This window comes from Crocodylus porosus, unplaced genomic scaffold (genome assembly GCF_001723895.1).
Source record: "Crocodylus porosus isolate Cpor-Errol unplaced genomic scaffold, CroPor_comp1, whole genome shotgun sequence".
In the NCBI taxonomy this organism is placed as follows: domain Eukaryota; kingdom Metazoa; phylum Chordata; order Crocodylia; family Crocodylidae; genus Crocodylus; species Crocodylus porosus.
Window position 1 is genome coordinate 19,304,783 of NW_017728917.1, and position 13,996 is coordinate 19,318,778.

Consider the following 13,996-nt stretch of genomic DNA (forward strand, 5'->3'; position numbering starts at 1 on the left):
CACATCTTGCTGGGGTCATTTGACCCCAGTATTCTTTCCTGCCATGGCAGGGGGTCGGACTAGATGATCTGCTCAGGTCCCTTCCAGCCCTAGAAACTATGAAACTATCTTACTGGCACACTTCAACCTTGAAAAGACGAATCTGTCTCCAAGGATGAAAAAAGATTGCACAGTTCATGCTGCTTGAGTTCTTGATACCTGTGCTAAAACTATTAATAAGACTACCTTTTGTGATGTAGGCTGCCTGTCACCTAAGAGGTGGACAATATCAACTCATTTCCCATGGGTCATAAAGAAGGTTGAACTAAACTCACACTTGAAACCTGGTAGAAAGTTTGGTTTTCTCACCAGAGTCATTTAATCTCTTTAAAATAACTAGCTTAATGTCTTTAGTAAGCCAGGAAGGCTAGTTTTTTTCCTTTCCAATACTTACTATTGAGACTTTTATTAGGTTTACTAAAATTATACTTGAAGAACATATCTATATACCTTTACCTGCAAAGGAATTGTTCCAACTAATGCAAAAGTCAGCACGCCTTGTGTCACAATTTCAATCAAGCCGTTTATTACCTCTACTTGCAGTAGATCAGTGAACACAAGTTCATCTGAGGTCTTCCAAACAGCTTGCATTTAACTTTTCTGTGCATGTGCATAGTAAGTGACTAGCTAGCATTTCAGCTGTTCCATCCCATTTATTTTGATGGATGTCAACTGGCCATCTTCTTCCACTTCAGTTCGTTCTTGTCCATTCTCGATGATTTTCCTGGTAGTGATTTTTCTGCCATTGACAACTTCGGTAGAAGTTGAGACTGATCTGAAATTGTTTGACCCATTAGTGTCACCTCCAAAGGACCTGCAGGAAAATGTAGTGTGCTCACCGGGTTGGAATGAACCAAATGACATAAATGACTGTGTAAAATCAGGAAACACATCAAAGCCAGCAAAGCCAGGTCCTCTTCTATGGTCTCTGTATCTGTTTTCACTACCATTCCCATTATTGTCAAGTGAACTGTCCCAGAAATCTTGTGCAAAGGGGTCCATTCCTCCAAAAAATTCCCTGAAGATCTCTTCCGGGTTACGGAATACATAATCAGAACCAAATGGGCTGTAATAGCCTCCAGTAGCACCTCCCCCTCCTCTCTGCCTACTTTCATTGGTAGACCTGTCATATTTGGAGCGCTTTTGGGGGTCTGATAAAACTTCATATGCTTCAGCTACAGCTTTGAATTCCTTTTCTGCCTCTTCCTTGTTGTTAGGATTCTTGTCCGGGTGCCACTTTAGTGCCAGCTTTCGGTAGGATTTTTTAATATCATCTTGCGAGGCATTTTTTTGCAGTCCTAGAACTTTGTAATAATTCACCATCCCAAATGGAAGGTGGATGGATTTGGAAGTGCTTTCTTTTCTCTTTCCTCTACGACACGGTGTCCTGAGGCATTCGGGAGCCAGGGAATCCTATTTCTGCTTGCTGCTTCTCACAGCCTACTGATGTTCCTCAATTTGTCTTTTGATTTGTTCAGTTCATCTTTGGGTTTGTTTAGTGCTTTGGTGTCATGAAGAAAAAAGTCATTTAAACTTACCCTTTGATTTTAAGACAATTACTGTTGAGCAGTGGACTGTGACATCAGAGGCAAGTCAGCCAATCATAATGCAGTTGACATCTTTGCATACTTCAGTGGCACTGGTGCATATGATATACAAGTTGTCACAGGTGTCTCACACATTTATAAATATCATACTACATGCTTATGATGACGCAACTGTGAAATACAGTTCTCTGATGCCATTGCAGCTGTGACATGACTATATTGTATTGTATTCTGTTAGCCCAAAGTTTTTGAAGTATTTATAAGATATACACTAGAGCCACAATGCTCCTCTCACACAGATGTAATGCCATTGATAATGATGAAGTAACTCCTGATTTCCTGTCATGGGCTATGAATACAGGATGGCCTGGGAGGCAGTGACTCTGAAAAGGATTTGGGATCACGATGACTAATCATCCAAACATGAGTTTCCAGGGTGATTTGGTGGCCAAAAGAGTTAGTGCAATCCATGGATGTATAAAAAGGGGACTATGGAGCAGGGAGGTCATGTTATCTCTGCATGTGAGGCTCTGATGTGACCAATCATTACAGGAATACTGGGTGTGTCTACACATGTGCTTTAATGTGCAGTAGCCTATTTTACTGCACATTAGAATGTCATGGGGAAGACCATGCTAATATTCTAATTCACAGTAAAATTAGGCTGCTGCGCATTATGCATCACTAAAAAGCAATGTGCTTTTGCAACTGTGCATTAGGACAGCCTAATGCTCATTTAGTTAGTACCTCACATTAAAGGTACTAAACTTAATATGCAATAGCAAAAGTGCATTAATGAACGTGTAGACACACCCACTGTGTCTTGTCTGCGTGTCCATGATTCACAAAGAATGTTGATCAGCTAGATAAATTTCAGAGAGTGGCCACGGGAATAAATCATGGATTGAAAATAGGCCTCATAGTGAAAGACTCACAGGGTCCCTGTTTAGCCTGCCAGAAAGGTTAGAGGGATAACTTGATCATAGCCTCTACATATCTACATGGGGAACAACAAATCAATAACAGGGGGACTATTAGTCTTAAAGGTTTAACAAATCCAATAGTATAATGGCCAGAAGTTCAAGCTAGACATGTTCAGACTAGAAATCGGAGACATCTTTGCGCAATTCAAAGTGAGGGCAGTTACGCATTGGAACAACTTTCCTCAGGCTGGAATGAATTCTCTATCATGGGCATTTTTTTCAAATGAGATTTTCCTAAAAGATTTCTTTTACTTCAAACAGGAATTAGTTCAGGAAAGTCTTATGACCTAGATTCTCTCAGTGGTCCCCTCTGAATTTATAGCCTGAACAGCCTGTTTTTAAAAGACTTCAGCTTCCATTTCAACAGCAGAATCAGTACATGCACACCACTGTGTCCAGGTAATATGTGGTTATCTGAACCTTGATTATGTACATTCAGGGTACTACATTTGTTACATAGGATACTGCATCTGTTTCTGTCCCTTAAATTTGCAATGCCTTTAGGAACTGAAAATTTCTTAGTATTACATTGATTAACTGAAGGTTTTGAATGTCCCTTTGGTAATTAGGTCAATCAGAAATTAACTGTCTATGCGATGTCATCAACTCATATCAACAGCAGTATAAATTGCAAATCATTATGCCAGGTTACAAATTCTACACATTTGGAAGATAACAACAATCTTCCATGCTAGTGACTGCATAGTTTTCATTATTCTGACCACATGGTAACTCAATGGGTAAAAAGCAGAGAGAGACTAAAAAGGGACAGAAATAGAATAGAAATGATAGAGACTGAGGAAAGTGGGAGTCAGGGTTCCTGAAGCCTGGTTTCTTTTTTTTTTGTCACTGACTTGCTCATTCTCCCCGACTACTACTGCTTTGAGATCCTTGGATGAAAGATGCCTCTCAGGTACAAATTGTTTGATAGGAACAAAAATTTTCTGATGATCTCTTGAGTGCATGGTGGCCAGCTGCACTGCTGGTGCATACCCAGTATGTGGCAAGGCAGTAGACCCAAATGGGAAATGGCATCAGCCCCTGGAAAGTGGCTTCCCTCAAAAGAAGTGAAGGTGGTTTGAAAGCTGGCCTATTATGAGAGAGGGGCCTTGGGAGGAAAGATTTTCTTCTTTGTTTTGTTCTTTTGTGAGTTAGCGATGAGCCAGTGCTAGGGAGCAGCTCATGATGTAATATCTAGATCCAGCTATGAAAGTGCAGTGAAGCTCAAGAGACTGGAACACAAGGAAACATGGGGAACTTGCATCAAAGGAGGGTGAATTCATCAGACACTCAGTGTGATAATGGGGATTCTTGGGCTCTGCCTTATTTACTGATGTGGCCTGACTAGCTGGAGAAGGAGTGTACTTTGGGGATTAAGTACTTTGGTGAAAGCTTTTCGTTCAGGAAACCATTCCATGCCACTGTGGTAAGTTAGGTTTCTACCCCTTGCATCTGAATTTGAAATTCAGATTGAGTCAGCAGATGAGGAGAAGTGTCCACGTAGTTACAAATGAAAGAATGGGACACAAAGAGACCAGAAAGGTAGGACTGGCTGGATGTACTTTTATGTAAACTCATGTGGTTCACCAGCCACTGGTGCCTAAAGTCCTTTTCCAGATTAAGTACAGAATGTTATTTTCTCACTTCCCTCCTCAGGATTGCACAGCTCCTGCAGTGATTGAGCAACTGTTTTTTATAGATCCATCATTCTTCATTGAGGAAGACTCCTTTCCCTTTTTTCTGTATGTTTTAAGAGGGGACACCAAGTTGTAAGATTCTTATGGCTGGGTATAGTATTAGGGTCCATACTCCAATATGCAGGACCTTGTCTTCCTACGGGGAAATGACCACACATGGGGCTTCAAGTGGAAACACTTGGTGGTTTTTTTATTGAGCTGGAAAATAAAATAAAGTGAATGTTGGCTTTCACTGCCTTGTGATCTTGCAACTGCTCTTGTGCTTAAAATAAATAACTAAAATCAACAGGATTTCATTTAATGCGCTGAAGTGTCAAACTGACCTGCCTGGAGAGTAGAGGCCTCTCTAATTGACTGATCATTCTGAATGTTCTGAAATTGTCTTGATGGATGTATTTCGTTTCACTGTGGAACAGACTCCTCAGCTACTCACAGGATGCACCACAGGAAGGAATATGTCTTGCATCCTAATCAACCCTTGACCATGTGGCAGCTCTTACAGCTGATATTGAGGGCAACTTTAAGAAATGAGAAAAGGTTGGAGTGGTCCTAGTTGACCTAACAACAGCCTACGACACAGTCTGGCACCCAGACCTTTGGTATAAGCTACTTACTATGCTACCAAACAGAATTTTGCTTAACTTTATCAGGGAGAGGACCTCAGATTGGCCCTTTACTTTGAGTACATCATGCAGAAAGACCGGTTGTCACAAGAGACTCAGGAATGGAGTACCACAAGGCTCTGTCCTAGCTCCCACCCTGTTTAACATCTACGTGGCAGACTATGTAAGCCCCACATTAACTAAATACATGTATGTAGACAACCTGGCACTTGCTGCTGCCAGTAATCACATATCATCAATAGAGGTCAAATTGAATCATGACATGGAACTCCGCTTCCTACCTAAAACAGTGGTGATTGAAGCTGAATATACAAAAGACCACTTCAACACTTTTTTACCTGAACAATCATGCCGCAGATGCCAAGATAAGAGTTGTTGTGGAGGGAAAAGAGTTACCTTTCAAGAAGGCACCAACCTACCTGGGTGTCACTCTAGACAGAAGCCTAACCTTCTGCCACCACCTGGAGAAGTTGAGGCATAAGGTAACCTCCAGGGCAGCAGCCATTAAGAAACTAGCTGGTACAACATGGGGAGCCAACTTCTGTATCTTGAGAACAACTACATTAGCCATGGTTTGTGCACCAGCAAGATACTGCCTCCCTGTGTGGGCAAATAGCTCCCAGACCTGCAAACTGGACAGCGCCCTGAATTCTGCAGTATGAACAATAAGTGGCTGCCTGGTATACATGGAAAGAGAAAACATGTTCCTCTTGGCAGGAATCCCCCCTCATAACATCAAGAGGTCTGGAATACTGCTTGACTTGGCAACCAAAGCCCAGCAGGAAGATCATCCACTACATGACATGATTGAAAAATGTCCAACGCAGAAACTTCTAATAAGCAGAAAGCCCTTACCAGTATCTGCCAGAAACATCACAGAGGAAGCAGGAGACACAATACTGTCAACATGACCCCAGAGAAGTGGGAAGTGCAATGGAATAACAACCACATCCCACTACATAACTACATATAACCACCATCCTCACACCTTCCTGGCCATACACTCGCACATAAGGCATGGGTAAACCGGAACTGACTGCAATTAGGCTATGGAACTTTCAACAAAATCAAACATAAAATGGACTTTATAAACTCACATCATGCTACTGTGGCAAAGGAGATCAGACAGCCCAGCATATACTGAGTGACTGCCCTCTATGTGGTTCACCAGAGGGAGTGAACAGTCTGAAAGACTGCAGTAATATTGATGGATCTACTCTTAAATGGTTGGAGGAATCAACTTTCTGAAGTCATAAGCAAGAAGAAGAGGCCTCTCTCATGAGATCAGGAAAGTGATACATTTCTCCTCTCTCCATTGGTGTTCTTCATAGAAGAGGTCCCATGAAGGCTGGGAAGAGAATTTCACGATCTATGTAATCCTTGGCCTCAGCTGATATCCTCATCCAATGAGTCTGATAGGACATGGTAGTTTTTGTGGTACTTGCCCACTAGAGGACAAAAGACCTACCAAAATCACCTCTCACGGGCTCCCAAACAGTGTTAGTATGTGGAAACAGCTTTTGGTCACCACCAGCAAGGGCCAACATTTTTAGGACTCTAGACAAAACTTCCAAAATAATCCTGTACTTATGTCTAATGTGTCCTTTCTCTCTCATATCAAGGGGAAAGACTCAGTCAGAGGACAGTCAGGAGGCACGGCAGCAGATAGGCTAATTACACCCCACCTGCCCCTAGTTACCTCAGTGGTCCTGTCTATCAGTGACCCAGCTGGCCCCAAACTCATCCTTCCAGACTCTAGCCTTGGACCCCCTTGCTCCAGACCTTCTGGCTCCTGACCTCTTTGCTCTAGACTTGCCAGCTTCTCACCCACCTTGTTCCTGACTCTAGTCCAGACCTACATCTTCTGACAGCTGGCTCCTGGCTCAGGGCTTCAGTGTGATGATTGCCTGTGACCCGGTCCCTTATAGTCCCAGCTGTATGTTCGGGACTCCCTGACTAGTGACTCCAGTCTGGATCCCTGTTTCCTTATCCTGGTTTGTGACTCTTCCACAGTGACCACTCAAATCTCAGTTCCTTATAGACCTCAGCCTCTCGGCCTGCCTGCTTCTGATCCCCTGGGCTGTGACCTTATAGAGTCAAGACCACCTACATCCCAGATGTACCCCTATAGGAACAAACCTGAGCAACCTGTTGGGAAGATGCCAGTGCTCTTTTAGCCAAAATCTGTCCCACCAAAACCAATCCATCTTGACTGCAGCGGGTAGTACTACATATAGACAGAAGGAGATCATTCTAATGTCTTCAATAGTGACATTGGAGCAGTGTCTCCTCTCAGAGTGGCCACAACACTTGCCTTGATGATGAGCATCCATAAAGTCTCAGACTCTCTGGCGCACTAGATTATCTGTTGTGGATGGGAGTGCATTTACCCATCTGAAATGGAGGAAGTGTTTTTCCACTGTCCTCCAGCACTGCCAGTCTGTCTGCTGCAGGCGTCAGAGATTAGCAGTGATCCAACTGAGGGCGACTGCTATAAGCCAGAAGGGATTGCAGAGGAAGGAGGAGGAGAGAAAGAGCAAGAGAGAGAAATCAGAGAAAGACATGGTTGCATTAAGTTACTAGACCCAAACTAACCAGGCAGCCCCTTCCCTAGAAACCGAGGCTTTGAAATGAGAAATGTTTTTCGTATCTTAAATCTCAAGTACAAACAATAAAAACCAGCCCAGGCTGTGTTCTTTGAAGAGAAAGTACGAGTGACCTGAGCAGTGGTTATCAGCAGCGTCATTAAGATAAACCCTTAACATGATTTAAAGCATCCGAAACTGAAGGCAGCACTTTCAGATACTAACAAAATGGTCTGACATTGGGGATGAAAATCAATAGTAATCTGATGTCACTAAAAATACTCAAAAGTGTCCCATGGCTGATGGAGGTGAGATTAGTGTAAATATTTGTATTCTAATCAGTGGCACGCGAGGGCTGGAGGCGGCCTCTCTGTCTATTTAATTAATGGAGTGGCTTTTTAAAAGGATCCTAATCATATGTGATTGTATCTGCTTATCAACATTTTTGCTAATTAGATGATATGGAGGCAGTCGTTCTGCTAATTCCCTCATCCGAACAGCATATCCTGCACAGATAAAGTACAGTCTCTTTTTAATAAGAAACAATCATGAGACGGACTAACCTTAATGGTGCTTATTATCCTTGGATCTTGGGGGTTTTAACTCCCCTCCCTTTCCTTAGTTTCCTGCTCCAGCATGCCAGATGGGAGAGTGTCTGCAGCCCTTTCCCATCTCCCCCAGTTGCATTTTAAACATTGTCACACCATGGGGAAAGTGTCCTGATGACTGAGGGTCTCATATTATAGGCCCTCTCCAGTATGTTAGCACAAGCAGGCAAATGAATTCTTCTGGCCAATAGTGCTGGGACTGAAAAGTAGATTTGGATTAGAAATTAAGAAAAGAACCATCCCAAGCTGAGTCCTGAACCTTCGTCTAGCCCTACCGCTGACCCTTCACTTCCACCCAAATCCCGAGCCTCCAGTGATGGGCCCAGTCAAAGCTTTGCACACAATGCCAACAGACCCTGAACTTTACTCCCAGCCAAAGAGTTTGCTAGAGCTGTGAAAGCCGCTTTTTTGTTTTCTTTTGTTTTAAAAGGGGTTGGAGGGTCAGCACGCAAAGGGTTTATTGGCAGGCCAGCCATCCCGTGACAAGGCCTGGGCCCTTTTATCTGAAACAACATGAGTCCGAGACATTTGCTCTAAGTACTTTGACTATCCAAACAAACAAGGGTCACACTTCACTCCACCAGTCAAACTGTCATCAGATTCTTCACCCCACCGTGGCCCTCCCCCCAGGGGATATTGTACACAGCTCCTTCCTGCCTTTCTAGAGGGGATCTCACGAGATGGTTTTCCTCAGGAGAACTGTTGGAATCTACTGTTGGGAGAGCGGGGGGTGCAGCTGGTCCTTACCCTGTGGGGAGTACGGTGTGCACCCTCCTGGAGCATTAAAAAAAGATCCAGCTGCCTGGAAAAGATGAGACAAACCTAAGAAAAGATTGACCCAGCACAGCTTTTCTTTTCTTCCCGAAACATAAGCAGCACCTCCATGGGCTTAACTTCTCCTAAACAGATCTAGCCTCCACATAGCCAAGCCAGCGAACGGGATAGACAGGAACCACAGGGATATGCGCTTGATGTGTTGTTTGGGAGGTCAGGAGTTTGCCTGCTGTTTTTGCAGCTGCAAACATTGTGCATAAAAGGTTTAAATGACATGGATTCCAGCCTGCCCCTGCTGTAGGAGTGAGAGGAAGTTTCTGTGTGTCCCATATGGTGATGTTCATGTATTAGCTGCTGGACGATAAAGTGCTGGGTCATGGGTGGCAAAGTGGTTGTTGTGAACATGAGGAAGAAGGGTAGTTCCAGAAGGCTGAATGAACTTGTGGATGCTCAAACTTGCTATGACATAAGGGTGAAAAAAGGATCCAGTTTTATTCAGGTTAAGCCTGAGTTGGGGTTGAGCCCCAAGCAAGATTTGAGCTTGGAAACACTAATCTCTCAGGAATTTTGAAGGCCAAGGGGTTAGGGGACTATAGGCAGTCCTCGACTTGCAACGTTTCAAGTTACAACATTTCATACTTGCAACATTTATAAATTGACACCCTGTTTCAACTTTCTGACGTTGGTTTCAACTTTACAACACTTGATCTGACGCCACATCACACCAGCAAACAAGTTCATTGCATCACCCATCTCCCTGGAGAACATCTGTCCAAACTTCCTTGGACACTTTCTTTAAGAAAGCAGACGAGACTCCAGAAAAACCTGCAGCCAAGACTCCTGAGAAGACTCCAGTCAAGGGCCCTTCAAAAAATCCAACCAAGAGCTCTTCTGAAAAGTCCAGCAAAGTCACCTCAAAGAAGTCCTTCCAAATCAATTGCTATTTACAATATAAATACATTAATGTAGCTATATTACTTATCTATAATGGATTGAGTACAGAATTCCTGGTTATTTTTGGTGAAAATAAGGTATTGGGCCATGGTACAGGAACCAATCCCCCATTATAACATTGTTTCCTATGGGAAAATTGGTTCTGAGTTACAACGTTTCAACTTAAGACACGGTTTTCAGGAACCAATTGTGTCCTAAGTCTAAGGACTGCCTGTACTCATATTCAAGAGATGGCTGTCATTTAGCCCTGGATCCAAGTTGTAGCTGTAGTGCTGTTACATTGGGAAATAACCATCTCTGAGATCATGTTGCGAGGGCTGGATATTTTCCAGAGGTGTTACTTGCCACTCGAAAGGGCATTTGTACATGGCTCGAGATTTCCCATTTATGCCACCACAATTGTGTTTGTGTTTGCATGAGTGGGCATGGCAGCTCTCAGCAGTGGCACCATAGTGTAGCTCTTTTACTAGGGCTGCACGTAGCCCAAGTATAACAACACTTAGGCTGTGGATTCTGGAGATTTGCCTGTTCTATCCTAGAGCCTTCTTTCCTCCAGGGTCAATTCTGATGAATAACAGAGTTCCCGTTTTAAAAAAATAGTCCTTTCTCCTTGCCGGAGAGGGAGCTTTGCAAGGCTTCAAGACGATGTACCATCTGAACGGTAAATGCCAGCATTTTAAACTTCACTGTACAAAGTAGGGCACTGGATTTGAGATAACAGGTGGGCAATTTAAAGAGGATGGTTTTACTTTGGAGCGGGGAGTAGAGGAAGACAAAATTCCCACATCTAAATAGTCAGACACCACTGCCTAGGGCTTGCTTAAGGAAAACTTCTAAATGTGGCTGCTGCAGGAAGCTGGGAGCAGAGGAATTTCCATTCTTCTTCAGTGAAGATTTAGTCCAAGTTTATTGCTGAGATTAAAAGACTGAAGAATATAAATTGTAAATGTGATGACTTAAGAGCTCATAAATTCACTACACAACCCTGTTATAGAGAGAGCTTATGTGCAGTCTGGCCAGGCTCCCTAGTACTTGTAAGCATGCTCTCACAAACGCCACTTCTAAGAGCCCAGATGCAGCCTGTGTTGGCTTCAGTGCACTTATGTATACACAGAAATGAGGAACTGCCCACACTGGCACCTGGCACACAAGCATATACACCTAAAACTGCACACAGATTATTCATATGATGGGACACGTGCCCATATTTTAATTATGCAGCTCTTCTCTGCTGCCTGAGTTTTTTCCACATGTGCCAAAGTGCATAAAAAGCAGCCAGGCACTTCCTCTGGCTGTTTTGCAGCCAAATCACTAACAACCCTACAGAGAGATTCCCTTGGTGTAACTGAAGTGAGGCTGTGAACTGCTCAACCACCTTGAAGAGGACATTTATCCCTGTATAGTGAAGAACAGTGAGTAATGTGTCCCCTGCATTGGAGAGAAATGATTTGCATTTATATAACAACTGCCACCTAGGGTGCTTCAAGGGGGAAACTGTTATTACCCCCATTTTGTATGTAAGGAAACAGGCATTAAAGGAGTTGCTCACAGTCACCAGGTGAGTCAGCTGCATGGTCCGGTTTAGTGCTTTTGAACTGCAGATGTGGCATGAGGTCCCCATTCAAATGATCCAGTAGCCTTCCTCAAAAAGCAAAAATGCCCCCTCAGGTCCTGCCTTATTCCCAGCTGCAGCTTATGCTTTCTCATCAGTCTGACTTCACTTCCACCGTGAGGAGGATAAGGAGAGCTGTTCATATGAGTATTATATTTACTAGGCATTGCAGTGGCAGGGGGAGAGTTACCCATGGGGTTGCTGCTGGTCCCTTCCCACTCTCACTGGCCCTCAGAGTCTGAAGAGGCACAGAATTCAGAGCTCACCTGAGAGGCAAACATCCTTTCTTATAAGAACAATCTGACTTCTCTTGGGGAAACACCATTGGGACCCGTTGTATTTTCTTCTCTTACAGGAAAGATAAGCAATTGAAAAGCCAGTCTGCTTGATGGAAAGAGTCATCCTGATACTGTCCAATGTCAAAGATTCCCCTGTTGGCTGGTTATGGCTGACCAGAACAGCAAGAGCAAGGGATGGCATAGCTGAGAGCTGAGAAAAGGAGTTAGTGCTTGGCATCAGAATGGAGCTCTCTTAGGATGGAAGCTGGCAGTCACAGTCAGGAGAATTGGGGGTGAAAAGTAGGAGAAACCAAGATGTCAAGTGAAAGGCTCCTGGCACTTTACTCTATGGGAGCCTCTGAATCATTCACAGTAAAAATCCAGGTCCTGTTTCCTCTGCTTGGATGTTCAGAACCAGCTTTTCTGAAGGCCAGTGCTAGATGTTCATCCACACGTGTATCTAACGTGGGTACACACGTTAGATCTGACATTTGTAAGAACCTGTGTCTCTAAGTATGAGGTTCAGTTTCTGAGTGCAACAAAAGTACTGGGAGCCAGGTCTGCAAACATACATTTAAGCCGCCTTTCTGCAGCCCAAAATTGCCCACAGCATTTCCCTGCAAGAAGTGGGGTAAGTAGACTTCCAGGGGATTCTTGTTTAAAATGTCTCCTCTATAGAGGATCCAAGATAAAGGAAGGCAGCTTCCATGAATACAGGCCTGCTGTGCCAGTGGTGACACTGTATCTCAGAGGTGGCTGCCTCTTAGTGATCCTTTGTACATACATTAGGTAGCAAAGCAATTTTGCATTGAAGATGTTTTATAAGTGTGTCCTATTAATAAGGCATTGGGGCATGTCTGGTATAGTTTCCTAGACTCTCTTTCATCGTAGGGAGTCTTTTGCATAAAGAATCAGGGTGGGGAGAAAGGCCATTTTACTTTTGTAAAATCACTTTAATTTGTTTTTATGTAAATTCTACGCATGGAGGGTGTGTGTGTGTGTTTAATGTCTGCAATCTGCAGAGCTGGTTTTGCAAATAAACAAGCCAGGACTCTGGGTCCCAGGCCACTGGGGGCCCCCAAGAGGCTAAGTTAGTTCAAGTAAGCCAATATGTAGATGGCAGGGAAGAAATAGGGGCAAGCCTTGTGTTACCTCTGCCTGTGCTCCCCACAAGGCTCTGATAATCTCTGTGTGTGTGGAACTGGATCTATGCACAACTGCATATGTCTTAGTGTATTGTGTAAATGCAACTGCACATGCTGTGATTTAATGACAATGTGATAATAGAGTCAAGAACTGGCAGAATACAATGGTCCCACCATCTGCTAGAGTTTATGATACAACCTGGCATCTTAAATATCTTTAAGAATATTTTGATTTGTTGAAATCCCTGAACCCCTGTTTCCCATCAGACCCAGGAAATCATTTGCAAATTTAACCTTAAATGCTTAGAGCTCACAGTCTCCACCTTTCTGCTTTAGATGACAATTATAACCGTCATTTGTATAGATTCCATTCTGAAGCTCTGGCCTACAAACAATTAAGGGACAAGAGAAGATGAAAAGAGGGTAAAAGACAGAAAAAGAAACAAATTTGAATGTATATTTGTGGAGGTATGCGCATATATATAATTCCCTGTAAAGCTTAAACATGCATGCATATCTGTGTACAGATGTAAGCATTTATATGTGTGCTCTGTCTGTGCGTGTGTGTGTACGTGTGTGCATGCGCTCTCTGTGTATGCATGTTAATATCTCTTGAAACAATAGACACTCCTCATATTTGCTAGCATTTGCTGGAGCCTCCTGTTCAGATACTGGTTTGTTATCAGGTTGCAGCAGGCATTCCCATCTAATCAAGGATCTGAGCCCCTATGAGCCACCACATGGGGCCTTCAAAGCACTTCCCTGAGCCTTGAATCTGCATTCCCTTTCTGATGAGGGGGGTCGAGAGGGATAAAGAGGCCCAGTGTCTCCAGAGGTGTCATTCCTCATGCAGGCTGGTGCATCTGGAGAACTGGCTTCACACCTCAAAGCAAGGAGCAGAGTGCCATACCTTTAACCTGTTCCACAGCAAGAGAGGAAGGAGAGGTTATATCACAGGCACCTTTTGCTACAGTGGTAATGGTAAAGGACCTGAAAGAAACATGAGCCCTCTTCAGTCCTTATGTTCAGCCCTGTGAAAAGTGAAAGGCTAGCTCTGGGTTCCCTGGGTATGTGTTACAGTCTGGCACTCTTTGGTAGTGTGTGTTCCAGCCTATTTGTGCTGTGAGAATGAACAGTAGCTATAGAAAGTG

The 13,996-nt window shown here is 43.6% G+C and overlaps 1 protein-coding gene and 1 long non-coding RNA gene across 2 annotated transcripts in view; one reads left to right on the forward strand and one right to left on the reverse strand.

Moving 5' to 3' along the window:
- Positions 1-12,173, forward strand: part of LOC109311279 — a 20,409-nt gene extending 8,236 nt beyond the window's left edge. The window contains exon 4 of the long non-coding RNA XR_002101458.1: positions 11,778-12,173. This is a non-coding gene — a long non-coding RNA (uncharacterized LOC109311279). The remainder of the gene's footprint in view (positions 1-11,777) is intronic.
- Positions 449-1,595, reverse strand: DNAJB8 (DnaJ heat shock protein family (Hsp40) member B8). Its single transcript, XM_019536846.1, has one exon. It carries the CDS (start codon positions 1,360-1,362, stop codon positions 667-669), a length of 696 nt encoding a protein of 231 aa, XP_019392391.1. The 5' UTR covers positions 1,363-1,595; the 3' UTR covers positions 449-666.
- Positions 12,174-13,996: the final 1,823 nt, after the last annotated feature.

Excerpts from the sequence above, each read along its gene's own strand:
- DNAJB8 (XM_019536846.1), bottom strand. The coding sequence starts at position 1,362 with ATGGTGAATTATTACAAAGTTCTAGGACTGCAAAAAAATGCCTCGCAA.